Source organism: Malus domestica, chromosome 13, assembly GCF_042453785.1.
Source record: "Malus domestica chromosome 13, GDT2T_hap1".
In the NCBI taxonomy this organism is placed as follows: Eukaryota; Viridiplantae; Streptophyta; class Magnoliopsida; order Rosales; family Rosaceae; genus Malus; species Malus domestica.
Window position 1 is genome coordinate 7282024 of NC_091673.1, and position 13680 is coordinate 7295703.

Sequence of the window (13680 nt, forward strand, 5' to 3'; positions counted from 1 at the left end):
TGCAAAACTCTAAAAAAACTTTCCAAATACTTTTCTCTTTAAATTCTAACTTTGGCATCGGAGGTTCTTCGGCCAAAACCCCCCATTCATCGTGGGCGTGTGAGGCTCTTGGTCTTGACCTAAGGTGTTAATTATTTTGTAGATGCAATTTTGCCAAGAAGAATAATGCGGAAATTGCATCCATATTAGTCCTATCATGATTGTAGTAATTTTTGTTCACAAGTTTTGGCCAAAAAAAATCCAAGATCGTGAATGTCGATAATGTTAGGTAAATCGAATTTTTACAAGAAATTTACAAACTAAGTGATGCGTCATCGATATAAAAAGCACTTTAATCAACAGTTAAATAATAATCCAATCCAAAAAATTATGTCATATAATTTATAAAGTTTGGTCTAAATAATTTATCCTAAAGTTTTTTAGAAAAACTAATGAAAATGACTTGAAAACTTTGAGTTTTAATTAAAAGTACAAACATGTGTTGTAAGTGAATAGTACTAGGAGTTACTTTTTAGAGTAAAAATATCATTTTCTTTAAAAGTGAATAGTACCAGAAATGTTTCGTAAAACTTCTAAGACAAACATGTATTGTAAGTAAATAGTACCAGCAGTTACTTTTTAAAGTAAAAATATCATTTTCTTTAAAAGTGAAAAATAATGGAAATATTTCGTTAAAACTTCTAAGTGTTTTTTTCACAAAACGCACAGAGTACAATGCAACTATACAGGTATACAATCCACCGACAGTACCATTTCGCTACACTACAACAAGTCCACGGGCCACACGACTGGGTTCCGACCGGAGGCAAAATCTGACCCGTCGCTCCATCCCATCAGCGAACAAATCCAACGGCCCCAAACCAACGTTATATTTCAGAACCAAACAACGAAACGTAACCAGCCAAAAAGAGAAGCCCCAAAAGAGAAAGCGAGTGGGGGGTCGACGTTGTTTGATTGCCAATAAAAGCATCGAATCGGAGAAAATTTGCCGAAGCTGCAACGATGATGATGCAGTCGACGAGAGCTGCCGCCATTGAAATCTTCAGCTTCTGCGTCCGTCACTGAAATGGGTGGGGCACCAATCGCAATCACCAACTGCCGCGAGCTACCGAGCTGTTCGTTGAGCCGCCGCTTTCGCTTCGGATCCAAGTCTGCGTCGCCATCATCAGCACCACCACCAGCTTCCACTTCGTGCTTTTCTTTCCCGCGCTCTTCAAAGCTATGATCATTTGCCTCGCACCCTCCTCTATTGGATCTCAGCTGCAGATCCACCTCCGTAATAATCAAAGCCAATACCAGTTTCAAGCTCTCTCATGGACCCGGCCTCTCGCCCAGCTGTAGTCATCGACAATGGAAGTGGGTACGTAATTAAGCTGGCAAACTGTTCGATGAAAAGCCCCAATTGACTTTTCTCTTTTTTTTTTTTTTTCCGATTGAATTTCGGGTTGCACCTATTATCCCCCACCTGTTTGTTAAAATTCCCAGAAGGATTTTGCTCTAATATGTGCATTTGCATCCATATTTTGTAGGTATACTAAGATGGGTTTCGCTGGAAATGTCGAGCCGTGTTACATTGTTCCGACTGTAGTTGCCTTAAATGAATCGTTTTTGAACCCGTCCAGAACCTCCTCCAAGGCTGGCTGGGTAGCGCAGCACAATGCTGGCGTGATGGCTGATCTTGATTTCTTTATAGGGGATGAGGCGCTGGAAAGATCTCGATCTAGTACGACTTACAATCTGAGCTATCCCATTCGACAGGGCCAGGTCGAGAATTGGGATTCAATGGAGCGGTTCTGGCAGCAATGTATATTTAACTACTTGCGTTGTGATCCTGAAGACCATTATTTTCTTTTAACTGAGAGTCCGCTTACTGCCCCGGAGAGCCGGGAGTATACGGGCGAAATCATGTTCGAAACTTTCAATGTTCCTGGCCTTTACATTGCCGTGAATTCAGTACTTGCTCTTGCAGCTGGTTACACTACCTCTAAGGTTGGTATTGAAAGTTCAAGATGTTTATTGTATTATTTCGTGTTATGAGATATGTGTTACCCGAAGTGCTTAGTAATGTGTGTTATCTCGATCGTTTCCTCTTTGATTGACCTATAATTTTCTTAGTGTGAGATGACAGGGGTTGTAGTGGATGTTGGAGATGGGGCAACTCACATTGTACCTGTTGCAGAAGGTTATGTTATTGGGAGCAGCATCAAGTCGGTTCCTATTGCCGGGAAAGATGTCACTCTATTCGTCCAGCAGCTTATGCGGGTATGCTGTATTCCATTCCTTTTTTATTCTTATTACCTTTGGTGTCATCATGAAAAAATGATTAGCTAGGGTTAGCGTTTGGAACCAGACTGTAGTGCGTATGAAACTTTGAAAAATTTCATCCATAATGCAATTACGCAATATGGCTAATTAAGAGTACTTAAGGTTTACAGATAAAGTGTTTGTGAGCTAATGCTTCTTGCAATATGTTCAGGAAAGAGGCGAGAATGTGCCACAAGAAGACTCTTTTGACGTAGCTCGCAGAGTGAAGGAAATGTATTGCTATACTAGTTCTGACATAGTCAAGGTGAACTTTACTTCCATGACCATAATAAGTTTTGAAGACCTTGGTACAAAGTGGTGCAATTTTTCTTATACCTGTTGTAAATTGTTATGAGCGACTAAGTATATTGCAAGTTCACAACTAGTGTTACTTGGTTCATTTGTGTGAGTTTATATTCTATTAGGATATTGTTTTGATGACAAACTCTTGTTTCTCTAATGATTGCAGGAGTTTAATAAGCACGACAAAGAACCCTCCAAGTATATTAAGCAATGGAGAGGCATTAAGCCAAAGACAGGGGCGCCCTACTCTTGTGACATTGGCTATGAACGATTTCTGGGTCCAGAGGTTTACTTCCCCTCCTCCTGAAACTTCCTTTTTTCTTTGCCTAGAAGGAAAATTGCTCCCCTATTTTTACAATCACTGCTTGTTGGCTAATCTGTCTCAAATTTTTAACAGGTTTTCTTCAATCCTGAGATTTATAGCACAGACTTCACCACTCCCTTACCAGTTGTAATTGACAAGTGTATTCAGTCTGCTCCAATTGACACCAGGAGGTCTTTGTATAAGGTGAAGTAGGCTTCAGAAGAAGTTAATAAATGGGATGTGTTTTAATTGAAGGAATAAGAATTAAGGAAAACTAACGAAAAGTCCACAAAAACTTTAGTTTTAATGAAAAGGGACAAATAAAGGTGTAGTGAATAGTGCAAGGGAAAGGGAAATGTGGTTTTTCGTTAAAAGTGAACAGTACCGGGAGTGTTTCGTTAAAACTCCCTAAGAATTAATATGCTGTATAGCTACAATTTGGTTGTTGGACATTGTAACGATGTTCAGGATCTATTACTGAATGATCTTTGGACACTGGTTGAATAGTCTCTTTATTTTTGCCTTAATATCTAAGTACTGTTTTCTACAACTTCATTTGACTGTACATACATTGGTTCGTAGTTGTTTTTAAACTTTAGCACTAATTTCCTCCTATATTCATAGTCCCGTGCTTGAATTGTTTTAGCTCTAAGGTCCAGACCTAGTCCCATACAAATATTTTTATTCATATGTAAAATAGCCAATGGTTATAGTACTATGACCTCATGTAATTAGTTATCTTCATTCTTGTATTTAAGATTTCTTGATGCAATTTATTGATTTAGTCATACTATTGTTACTGTTATTCTCAGAATATAGTGTTGTCTGGAGGTTCAACCATGTTCAAGGACTTCCATAGGAGGTTGCAACGGGATATAAAGAAGATTGTTGATGCCCGGCTTCTTGCATCTGAAGCTCGAGTTGGCGGTGAAGTAAAAGTAAGCATTTTAATATTAAATGTGTGTGCAACGTGTATTTGTCTATAAACTTGTTTACATGTGCACTGTACTTACAATACATGAGTTTGATTTTTATTTTCTTTTGGGCATTCAGTCACAGCCAGTGGAAGTGAATGTAGTTAGTCATCCCATCCAGAGATTTGCAGTTTGGTTTGGAGGCTCTGTACTTGCATCCACACCTGAATTCTTTGCGGTATGAATTTCTTCTTGTAATCTGTGGGCATGACGATTATGAATTTCTTTCCATCTCATATTACACTTCGATCGATATGTTGGACCTATTTGTAGTAACCTTCGTATCTCCTTTGAGTTTCCCTTGTATTTATTTATCTAATTATGTGCACCGATTACCATCTCCTCAGATTTGTAAACGTTTTCGTTAATCTATGATACCCTTGAGTCCAGTTATTCAACCTTCGAATGGCATCAAGGGGAACTTAACTGATCATGGAGGATGAGACCTCCTCCTCTCCAAAATCATACAAAGAATCGAATTTGATTTTGATAGCAACCTCAGCATTTGATACTGAGCTTTCACCTTCTTTCATGTTTATATTTAAAACTGCCGAACTGTCATTCTTCTGTTGCTAAATTCTTGTTGTATACTGAGAAGTTTCTATTGGTACAGGCTTGCCATACAAAAGAAGAGTACGAGGAATACGGCGCAAGCATATGCAGAACAAATCCTGTTTTCAAGGGGATGTATTGATGCAAATATCGATTTTGGCTGGATCACTTGCTGGCAATTCCTGATAAAAATGGTATTCCCCGTCAATTCCACCTCCTGCACGCTCAGTAATTTTACTTCCTGAATCTGCCTGGTCAGATCTGTACGCATGTGCTGCTAGGGGCAGTGTAAAATATAGTTTATCAGTTGTTAATTTTGTAAGAGAAATTTCATTAGGAGGCAATAGGTGTCCTAAAAGCAGATAGGAAAATAGTCTGCAGTGTTTTTTAGTCCGAGTGGCCCCTGAAGGATCAGACGAGAATCGTGATGCGGGTAGACATGAACCTGCCTGAAATATGGAGTTTTGATGTTCAGCTTAGATAGATAGAGTTTGCTTAAGATTGTTACACTGTAGTACATTTCCGGTAGGTAGTTCGATTCTTTCGGATTGGATTGGATTGGATTGTTGTAGCACAATAATTTCTAACTTGAGTTCAAGTATATTTCTATTTCAAGACATTTGTTACAGGTCCTATCGCTTTTCTTTCAACAAAAAAATAGACATTTGTTACAGAAAACACTGATGCGGTTGTATCTCAAGTCTAGCACGCACCATCAAAAATTTAAACTTGCTGACGTAGTTTCGCATAACTCAGTTAAGATATCGTAACTTTGACATTTCAATTGTACATAAATATATTTTTCGGAGAATGGAAGTTTACTGGTGTAAATTTTTAAAGACAAGATATTGCAGAAGTGCATGTAACTTCTGGAATACCATATGGGATGTGACTTCATGTTGTCCTTTCTTCTTATAGTCCTCCTCCCTCATAAACAAGGAAGGACAATTGGAGATATGACATTAAGGCGACATGATAGGAGTTGATAAAATGTCAATTACATTCACTCCAAGTTATCCGCATATCACTCTCTCCATGCTTCAAAACTTAACCAGAAAATAAAGCAGTCGATAAAACTAAAAGAGAAAAAACAAAGTTTTGCAAGAAAACACTTGACGTGCTTTTTAATAGAAGCGTTGTTATTGAATGTGCTTTTTTTTTTATATTTTTTTTAAATATTTTTTTATTCCTACAAACCATAGAATAAGCTATATTAAACTACAAGGATGTGGATTGGAAAAGGGAACCTCGAGAGCAAGGACGATTGCTCTTAATTAATTAATTGAGCTAGAAGCTACTTGCATTATTGAATTTGAAACTGCTTTTAAATAAAAATATTTTCTAAAGAACATTTTGAAATGAAGTAAAACAGGCATGAGCATTTTAACATTTAGGGCTCTTTTTGAAAATGTTTTTAAAACGGTTAAAAATGTTTTTGGTTAAATTGTTTAAGGACCAATCCTAAATAAAAATGAAAATGAATCATGAAAAAACATTTATGCTTCTTGCAGAAAACATTTTAATTGTTTTTGAAACTTGTTTTTGAAACCTAAACATTTTTAGACATTTTAAAGCATTTCCAAACGAGTCTCCTAATTTGTTGGCCAAATAAGAAAAAAAAATCCTAACTTTTTAATATAACAAAAGAAAAAAAAAACAGCATGGGTTCAAACCGTATCGGCTTCTAATCTAACATCTAATCTAAAAAATTTATCGTTTAACAAAAAAAAAAAAAAAAAAAACGAAAGAAGAAAAAATTAAAATAAAATTACAGTCTAGAGTTAACAGGAATTTACAGACCACCGAAAGAGAAGAAGGTACAAACTTTGACTCGATCGAATGGAATGCGTGTATGGTATCACTGTGTGTGGACATTGCGTAGAAAATAAATATTAAAAATCCAAACACAGATAGAAAGAAAGAGAATCGCTTAGTTGATGTTTGTTGATATTGATGAGAAGACGCAGCTGCTGCTGCTGCTGCTGCGAGTCTGTCGGACGCTTTGGTACTAGTAGCTCAGCCTGAGAGAGATATCATTTGTAAGACAACAACAACATCCTCTGCAAATCGAACATGTTCGAATCTCCTCGTCCCATGATTCTTTGTTTCCATTGTCTCCTACGCATTTTCTGTTAAATCTCGTTAAGCTAAGTGTTGTTATAAGGTCAAATCTTGGTGGGTGTTTGTGTTTTCTTGTTCTTCTCTCAGATTTGCAGTTTCATTTATTTTCTGCGATTCTGTGACCCGCGTGTGCTTGGGTTAATCTGATATTTAATTAATGTAATTATCCTGTGATTTGTCAAGTGGATTATGGTATTTTTGATTTGGGTTTTGATTTATCTTTTTCCCAGCAATTTTATGAGATGGGTAATTGGTGGGCGGTGGAGATCGTGTTATTGTCTTTTTGTCGTCGATGATGATCGAAGTTATATGCTGTTTTGAATTTGATTAGTTGATGATGGAAGATGGGCTGTTTTGTATTTCATTAGTTGCTAAATATGTTGTTACAACTTCCTTGTATCCTCATAGTTTCATAGTTGTTACCTCGTTTTCATGCTGTATATCCGAGGTAGCAAACCGATTTGGGATTTTCGGGTCCTCTTCTTACTTTCTGTGGTTAACTTATGTTTGTATTCGGATCTGTATCTATCTGTATATCTAGTTTGCAGTATGAGACGGGTCTAAGAACGGTTCTTTTTCTTGGTTATGTATTATATAGGTAGAGATAGAGATTGGTCAACCCCACGTCGAGTATATATTAGTTGGCCTAGATGGATCCGATGGGTGATGAGCAAATAGATTATGAAGACGAGGAATATGGTGGGTCTCAGAAGCTTCAGTATCAGGGAAGTGGAGCCATCTCTGCGCTTGCAGATGAAGAGCCGATGGTAGAAGATGATGAGTACGATGATCTCTATAATGATGTTAATGTTGGAGAGGGTTTCATGCAGATGCACCGATCTGAGGCACCAGTGCCACCTGGTGGCGTTGGCAATGGAGGACTCCAAGCACAGAAAACTAATGTTCCTGAACCAAGAGCTCGAGCTGGTGTCTCTCAGGACCTGAAAATTCCTGGGGTTTCAGTTCAAGGGAAGTATTCTGGTGCTGGGGCCCAGTTTCCGGAACAGAATCAGCCACCGGTGGCGAAGGAGCCAGAACTGGGATCCACAGGTTATGTGGGTGGGGCTTCTGGATCACAGAAGGGGAGGGTTATGGAGATGACTCATGATACTCAAGTCAGACAAATGGGGTTTCAGGGGTCAACAACTATACCCCCAAATGTCGGTATTGATTCTTCTGATATTACCGGAAAAGGTAATAGTGAGTATATTCCGTCTCTGAATCCTGGCACTGCTGGTCCTCCAGGAGCTGCACAGATACCGACTAATCAAATGAGTATCAAGATAAATGCTAATCGTCCAATGGTTAATGAAAACCAAATCCGGCCACCAATTGAGAATGGTTCGGCTATGCTGTTTGTGGGAGAACTACATTGGTGGACAACTGATGCTGAGATCGAAAGTGTTTTATCTCAGTATGGAAGGGTCAAGGAAATTAAGTTTTTTGACGAGAGGGCAAGTGGTAAGTCCAAAGGGTATTGTCAGGTTGAGTTTCATGATCCAGCTGCTGCGACTGCATGCAAAGAGGGAATGGATGGTTATGTTTTCAACGGGAGAGCTTGTGTTGTAGCTTTTGCTTCTCCGCAGACCTTGAAACAGATGGGAGCTTCTTATTTGAGCAAATCACAAGGCCAGGCTCAGGCTCAGCAACCAGGAAGAAGGCCCATGAATGATGGTGTTGGGAGGGGGGCAGGTGTGAATTTTCAAGCGGGAGACACAGGAGGGAGGAATTTTGGAAGGGGTGGATGGGGACGAGGTGGACAGGGAGGAAGAGGTCCTGGAGGTGGAGGACCAATGAGGGGAAGAGGAGGGGCCATGGGTGTGAAGAATATGGTTGGGAATCCTGCTGGTGTTGGAACTGGTGCTAATGGAGGAGGCTATGGACAGGGCCTCGGAGGTCCTGGATTTGGTGGTCCTGTAGGAATGATGAATCCACAGGGTATGATGGGTTCTGGATTTGATCCAACATATATGGGTCGAGGAGGCGGTTATGGAGGGTTTCCAGGTCCTGCCTTTCCTGGAATGCTTCCTCAATTTCCTGGTGTTAACACAATGGGACTTGCCGGGGTGGCTCCTCATGTAAACCCAGCTTTCTTTGGCAGGGGAATGGCAGCTAATGGGATGGGGATGATGGGTTCTTCTGGAATGGAGGGACATCACGCAGGGATGTGGAATGACCCAAGCATGGGGGCCTGGGGAGGAGAAGAACATGGTCGAAGAACTAGGGAGTCAAGTTATGGTGGTGATGATAATGCTTCTGAGTATGGATATGGTGACACAAATAATGAGAAAGGAGCAAGGTCAAGTGCTGCCTCGAGGGAAAGAGAACGGGGATCTGAGCGTGACTGGTCAGGAAACTCTGAGAGGAGGCATCGTGATGGTAGAGAACAAGACTTTGAAAGGTCTGAAAGGGGGGAGCACAGGGAGCATCGTTACAAGGAAGAAAAAGATAGTTATCGAGAACATCGGCAGAGAGATCGTGATGGGGTTTATGAGGATGACTGGGACAGAGGTCAGTCTTCTTCAAGACCTCGTAGTCGTAGCAGGTCCAAAGCAGTGCCAGAGGATGATCATCGGTCTAGATCAAGGGATGTTGATTATAAGAGGAGACGGTTGCCATCTGAGTGACAGAGTTAGATCGTTACCTTCTATGGCAGGTCTTTGAGAGACTGCAGAATATAAATTCTGACTATTACTATATGTAGCTTTTGATACGTACAGTGAATCTGCATTCTTCCTCTGGGCTTCACCGGGCCTACTGCCTACCGATAAGCGTGGTTTCTTGAAGGAGAAGTAAGTTCTCCCAGTGTGCATAGGAGGGAAGGATCAGTTCCCCCTTTGCTTTATTATACTGCTTTCCACAGAACATTTAGCTGTCACTATTAATATTTGTGTGCTTAAAAACAATTAGTAACTTTTAGTAGCATACCGATGAAGATATAGCTGTGGGGTTTGGCCACTCATTTCCTGCAGTAGTATCTTCTTGGTTTAATAACTATGCTACCTAATTTCTTCAAGACAATTGCTTTATTGGGTTTGTGGATATTATATTTTGAAAACTTCTTGTGCTCCATGTGATTGTGGGAGTTCTTCTCTTTCTATATTATATCTTGAGTAAATAGCATGAGAGATTTTGGCATGATTGGTACGTTGTTACGGATAGCTTTGACCTGAAAACAGAAAAAACAATTGGGGAGGGACTCACTTGATGTCATTGTTGTCTAATGTGTCTCATACCTATTGGGAAGTTAATTACACAATGAATTGGATACCGTTAACTTTGGTTGCTATGTTCTTTTTCCCTTTCTTGCTCTTATTATTATTCTTAAGTGGCCGTTATAGATTATGAGGTGGTGTCTTGAAAGTTATTTTATTTGATGTCTATTGACATGCGGGTTTTCTTTTAATCATCATATCCAGGGAGTAGAGTGGGCAAATCCTTCTTTTCATTATTGAATCAGCCTGTGCTGGTCACATGGCGGAAGATGTGTTTTATGGATGCGTTGCCAACTGTGCAAAAGAAATGAATGTTCTCGAACTAGTGAAATATTTAATGGAGACTTGTCATTGTGCATGTAACAAATGACTGTCTGTGTGTAATCGTAGACTTCTTGTATTAGGTACACATGTAATGCCCTCTTTTTTTGTTTCTATGACTGTATTAGGATTTTAGGCTTAGCATTGAGCTTGTAAAAGTCTTGTACAATGTGCTTAATTGTACATATTCAGTGTGTTGTAACTGTTGTTGCCTGCTCTATGCACTATAGGGAGTTAGGATTGAGCCATTGATAAGTTGTAACAAGAAGCCACCGTGCTAAATTGTAATTAGTCAGTGAGATTTGTACAAGCCAGTTTCTGCTGAAGCCACTTCCTGTAAAGAATCTTACTTTTTTCTGTATTATATGTAACTGTGAGTAGTGTGGGGTTAGGGGTTGTGAGTTGCAAGTCAGTGCTGCATTGTAAATGAGTTGGAACGGAAACAGTTGTTTAGACTAGGGTTTGTTTTTCTCTCCAGGGAGACATATTCTGTGCTCCTTATGTACATTTTTTGGACGTAGTTTTGTAACTCTCATCATAGATTTCATGTCATCTATTTCTCAACAATGTATCGCTTAGTGAGGTTGTCTGAAATGGTTGTTTTGACAAGTTGTATGGTTTCTCAACAATGTATTTTAGAAATTTGGTGTATTGGGATGTTTAGTGCATGAGAAGCTGCATCGTTCTTGAGGGAGGTGTTCATTGGAAATGCTTTGCTTTACATGTCTTCCTGCTGGCAGTATTGAAGGATTGTGCTTTGTTTGAATTACCATCATATAAACTTTCGTTGTATCTTCATTTTTCTCTCCTTTCTGTTTTTTCGTATTCAGTTTCTGTATTAGTATAAAGTAACTGTGCATGTACTGTCCTGCTGTTGTTTGAGTTCTGCCCTTGTAATTTTCGTGTTAAGCTTTGTAGTTGCCTATTCTGTATGAAGTAACTGATACTCTAGGTGCAATTCACCGTTGATGGAATAATTTTCACGAGGCAAGCGGAAAGGTTCTTCTGTTTTCTTTTTGGTTTCAGTCTTTTGAGCTCTATAGTTTTTATCTTGAAGCTCTGTTTGTCAGTAATCAATAGTTGAGGGCATTCGTGTCGGTTTTTCTGTTGCATCATAGTTCTTAGCTGCAACTGTTAACTCACAGATGGTCTTTCATTTCTCTGGAATCTCTGCCGTTTTAAAACTGCTTGGTTATGTTTATTTGAATCTGCGAATGGTTTTTGCTTATGTTTAATCGTAGGACATACGAGCGTGCGCGTGACAGCCGTAGACAGGGAGTCTTGGTTTGCATGTTTTGTTAGTTTGTCTCTCCAGTGCCTCGATGGCTATCGTTGTTCTGTTATTTCTGGGATTTCTATTACGAATCTTGTGGATTTTTTAGCAGCTGGTTAGATTATTACCTAGGCAGTGCAGTTTAAAACCAGATCTTGGCAGTGCCTTCATTCTGCATCAAGGCACTTTAACTCCTAGTTGAATTGCTGTAACGAATTATACACCCCCGAGTCCCAATGGATCGTCTTCGATGGAGAAGAACTTTCATGTAACCGTAATATATACCTTCTTACAGTTAAAGATGGATTGGTCGGGTATATATCGAGGTCTAGTTCTTCGCAGTTGTTTTGTTCAAAAATTTCTGACTTAAATATGAGGGTTTAAAGGTATAAAATATCGATGATATCGGAAATATTGGTAATTCAAAAATACGGAAATTTCGATGGAAATATCGGGATATTATCGATATCGATAAAAATTGAATAAAAACCATGAAAATTGTAAGAAAAACTTGGAAATTTTTATTGAAGCTTTGCATGATGTTTATTTTGTCAATCATCTATTAGTTTATCATAAAAAATTGGAAGGAAATGCATTGCATGATAGATATAACTGATTTAAGTTGATTATATAGCGAGTTGGCAAACATTGTGATGATAGAAAATATATAGTAATTAATGAAAGAAGATTAAACACACCATAATCATTTATATATAATGAATTAGTACAATATTTTACACTTTATACATTGCATGGTAAGATACATGAGTGACTTAGCAAGGTCTAAAATATCGATGATATCGGAAATATCGGTAGTCCAAAAACACAAAAATTTCGATGAAAATATTGGAATATTATGGGTATTTTAGACCATTTTAATACTACAATTACAATCTAGTGGTAACAAGTAGAATTACAACACAAAAGAATGACGTTTTAATTTGTAACGACGAAAATATTTTGTTCGATTACGTATGTACGAGCATCCGCTAAGCTCACTAAATATACTGCCAACGAACATAGCGATGCTTCGTTTATTCAAATTTAGGCTCACTCCGAACCTCGTTTATTTCCATTATTCACAATAATATCGAGCACAAACGTTTGCATGGGGATTATACAGTATGCATGCATGCACGGAGCTTAGAACAAGAAGGAGGCGGCGACGCCAGCGGCAACAGCTACTCCCGCGGAGAGCTGTCCAGCGGTGGCAGCGCTAGGATTAGGACCCTCGGCATTACCACTGGCAATGGAGCCGAAAGCTGAATCAGAGACGGGTCCACCAACAGAGCCGGCGGTAACGCTGTCGGCACCACCAGGAGAAGGAGCATCGGAAGCACCAGCACCGGAGCCACCAATGTCACCGCCAGGAGAAGGAGCCTCGGAAGCACCATTGCCGGAGCCACCAACGGCAATGGTTCCCACATCGTTATTGTCAGGGACTGGTCCGGCCGAGGGCACACCAGCGAAGGTTAGGAGGTCGGGTTTGGTGGCGGCGGCGGGGCTGGGGGCGCTGGCAGCGAAGGCCAAACCCACGGTGGCCAACAGAAGAAGAGCAACAACAACTTGTTGGCGTGCCATTTTGTATGATTAAAAGGGTAAAGGGTATAGTTATGCGCGCAGTTGGTTCTCGTTGGTGGGTTTGAGAACACTGCAGGTTAATGGAAAGTGGCGGTGGGTGGTGGTGGGGTTGGGGGAGAAGTGGGTATATATAGGATTTTTTGGGAGGAGGAGATTGGCGGGCGTGGAGGGCGTTGCGGAGTAGAGCTAGGAAAGCCGTCGGTGGCACCGTGGCGCGCAGTTTGTTAGTTGTTGCCGTTATTTTTGGTTGGAAATATCTTTTGTGAATTGAGGTATTTGTCGGTTTGTTTCCTGAATTTGTATAAAGCTGCCAATATCTTTCATAAATTTTAATTTTAGTCAATTACCTCTATAAACTTTTATAATAAGCTAATTTCCCACCCCTTCAGAACTTTAATTTTAGCCGATTACCTCCTAAACTTTTATAAATAGGCAACTTACGCCTACCGTTATATTCTTTTTGCCCATACAATTGTTATGTATCAAAATAAATGAAAAATTTTAAAATCTAGCGTTAGAGGAAAATTGGGGTATTTGTAAAAGTTTAGAATAGTAATCGGCTAAAATTAAAGTTCAAAGGAAAAATTGGATAATTATAAAAGTTTAGGATGGTAATCAGCTAAAATTAAAGTTCAAGTGAAAATTGACAGTTCTATACAAATTCTAGAGGACAAATTGGCAAATATAACCTTTGTGAATTCGCTCAAATATAACAAAAAGAATAAAGAGTGG

At 39.4% G+C, this 13680-nt stretch overlaps 3 protein-coding genes across 7 annotated transcripts; 2 read left to right on the top strand and 1 right to left on the bottom strand.

The window, feature by feature from the left end:
* The first annotated feature begins 716 nt into the window (after positions 1–716).
* Positions 717–5056, top strand: LOC103452057 (actin-related protein 3). The gene is made up of 9 exons (XM_008391532.4): positions 717–1360; positions 1530–1989; positions 2116–2262; positions 2477–2569; positions 2774–2893; positions 3005–3115; positions 3724–3849; positions 3965–4063; positions 4499–5056. The coding sequence occupies exons 1-9, from the start codon at positions 1314–1316 to the stop codon at positions 4577–4579; spliced, it is 1284 nt and encodes a 427-aa protein (XP_008389754.2). The 5' UTR covers positions 717–1313; the 3' UTR covers positions 4580–5056.
* Positions 5057–6247: 1191 nt separating this feature from the next.
* Positions 6248–10661, top strand: LOC103452058 (uncharacterized). 5 transcript variants are annotated; one of them, XR_531741.4, is made up of 3 exons: positions 6248–6476; positions 7157–9350; positions 9978–10661. XR_531741.4 is itself a non-coding variant. In XM_070810657.1 (2 exons), the coding sequence occupies exon 2, from the start codon at positions 7209–7211 to the stop codon at positions 9183–9185; it is 1977 nt and encodes a 658-aa protein (XP_070666758.1). In that variant the 5' UTR covers positions 6248–6476; positions 7157–7208; the 3' UTR covers positions 9186–9630. The 5 variants fall into 5 exon arrangements, 3 of the variants coding, with proteins under 3 accessions (XP_070666758.1, XP_008389756.2, XP_017192498.2); XR_011574642.1 differs by having other exon boundaries at positions 6257–6512; XM_070810657.1 differs by lacking the exon at positions 9978–10661 and having other exon boundaries at positions 7157–9630.
* A 1849-nt stretch (positions 10662–12510) lies between these two features.
* On the bottom strand, positions 12511–12948 carry LOC103452397 (anther-specific protein BCP1-like). The gene has a single exon (XM_008391887.2). It carries the CDS (start codon positions 12946–12948, stop codon positions 12511–12513), a length of 438 nt encoding a protein of 145 aa, XP_008390109.1.
* Between the last annotated feature and the right edge of the window lie 732 nt (positions 12949–13680).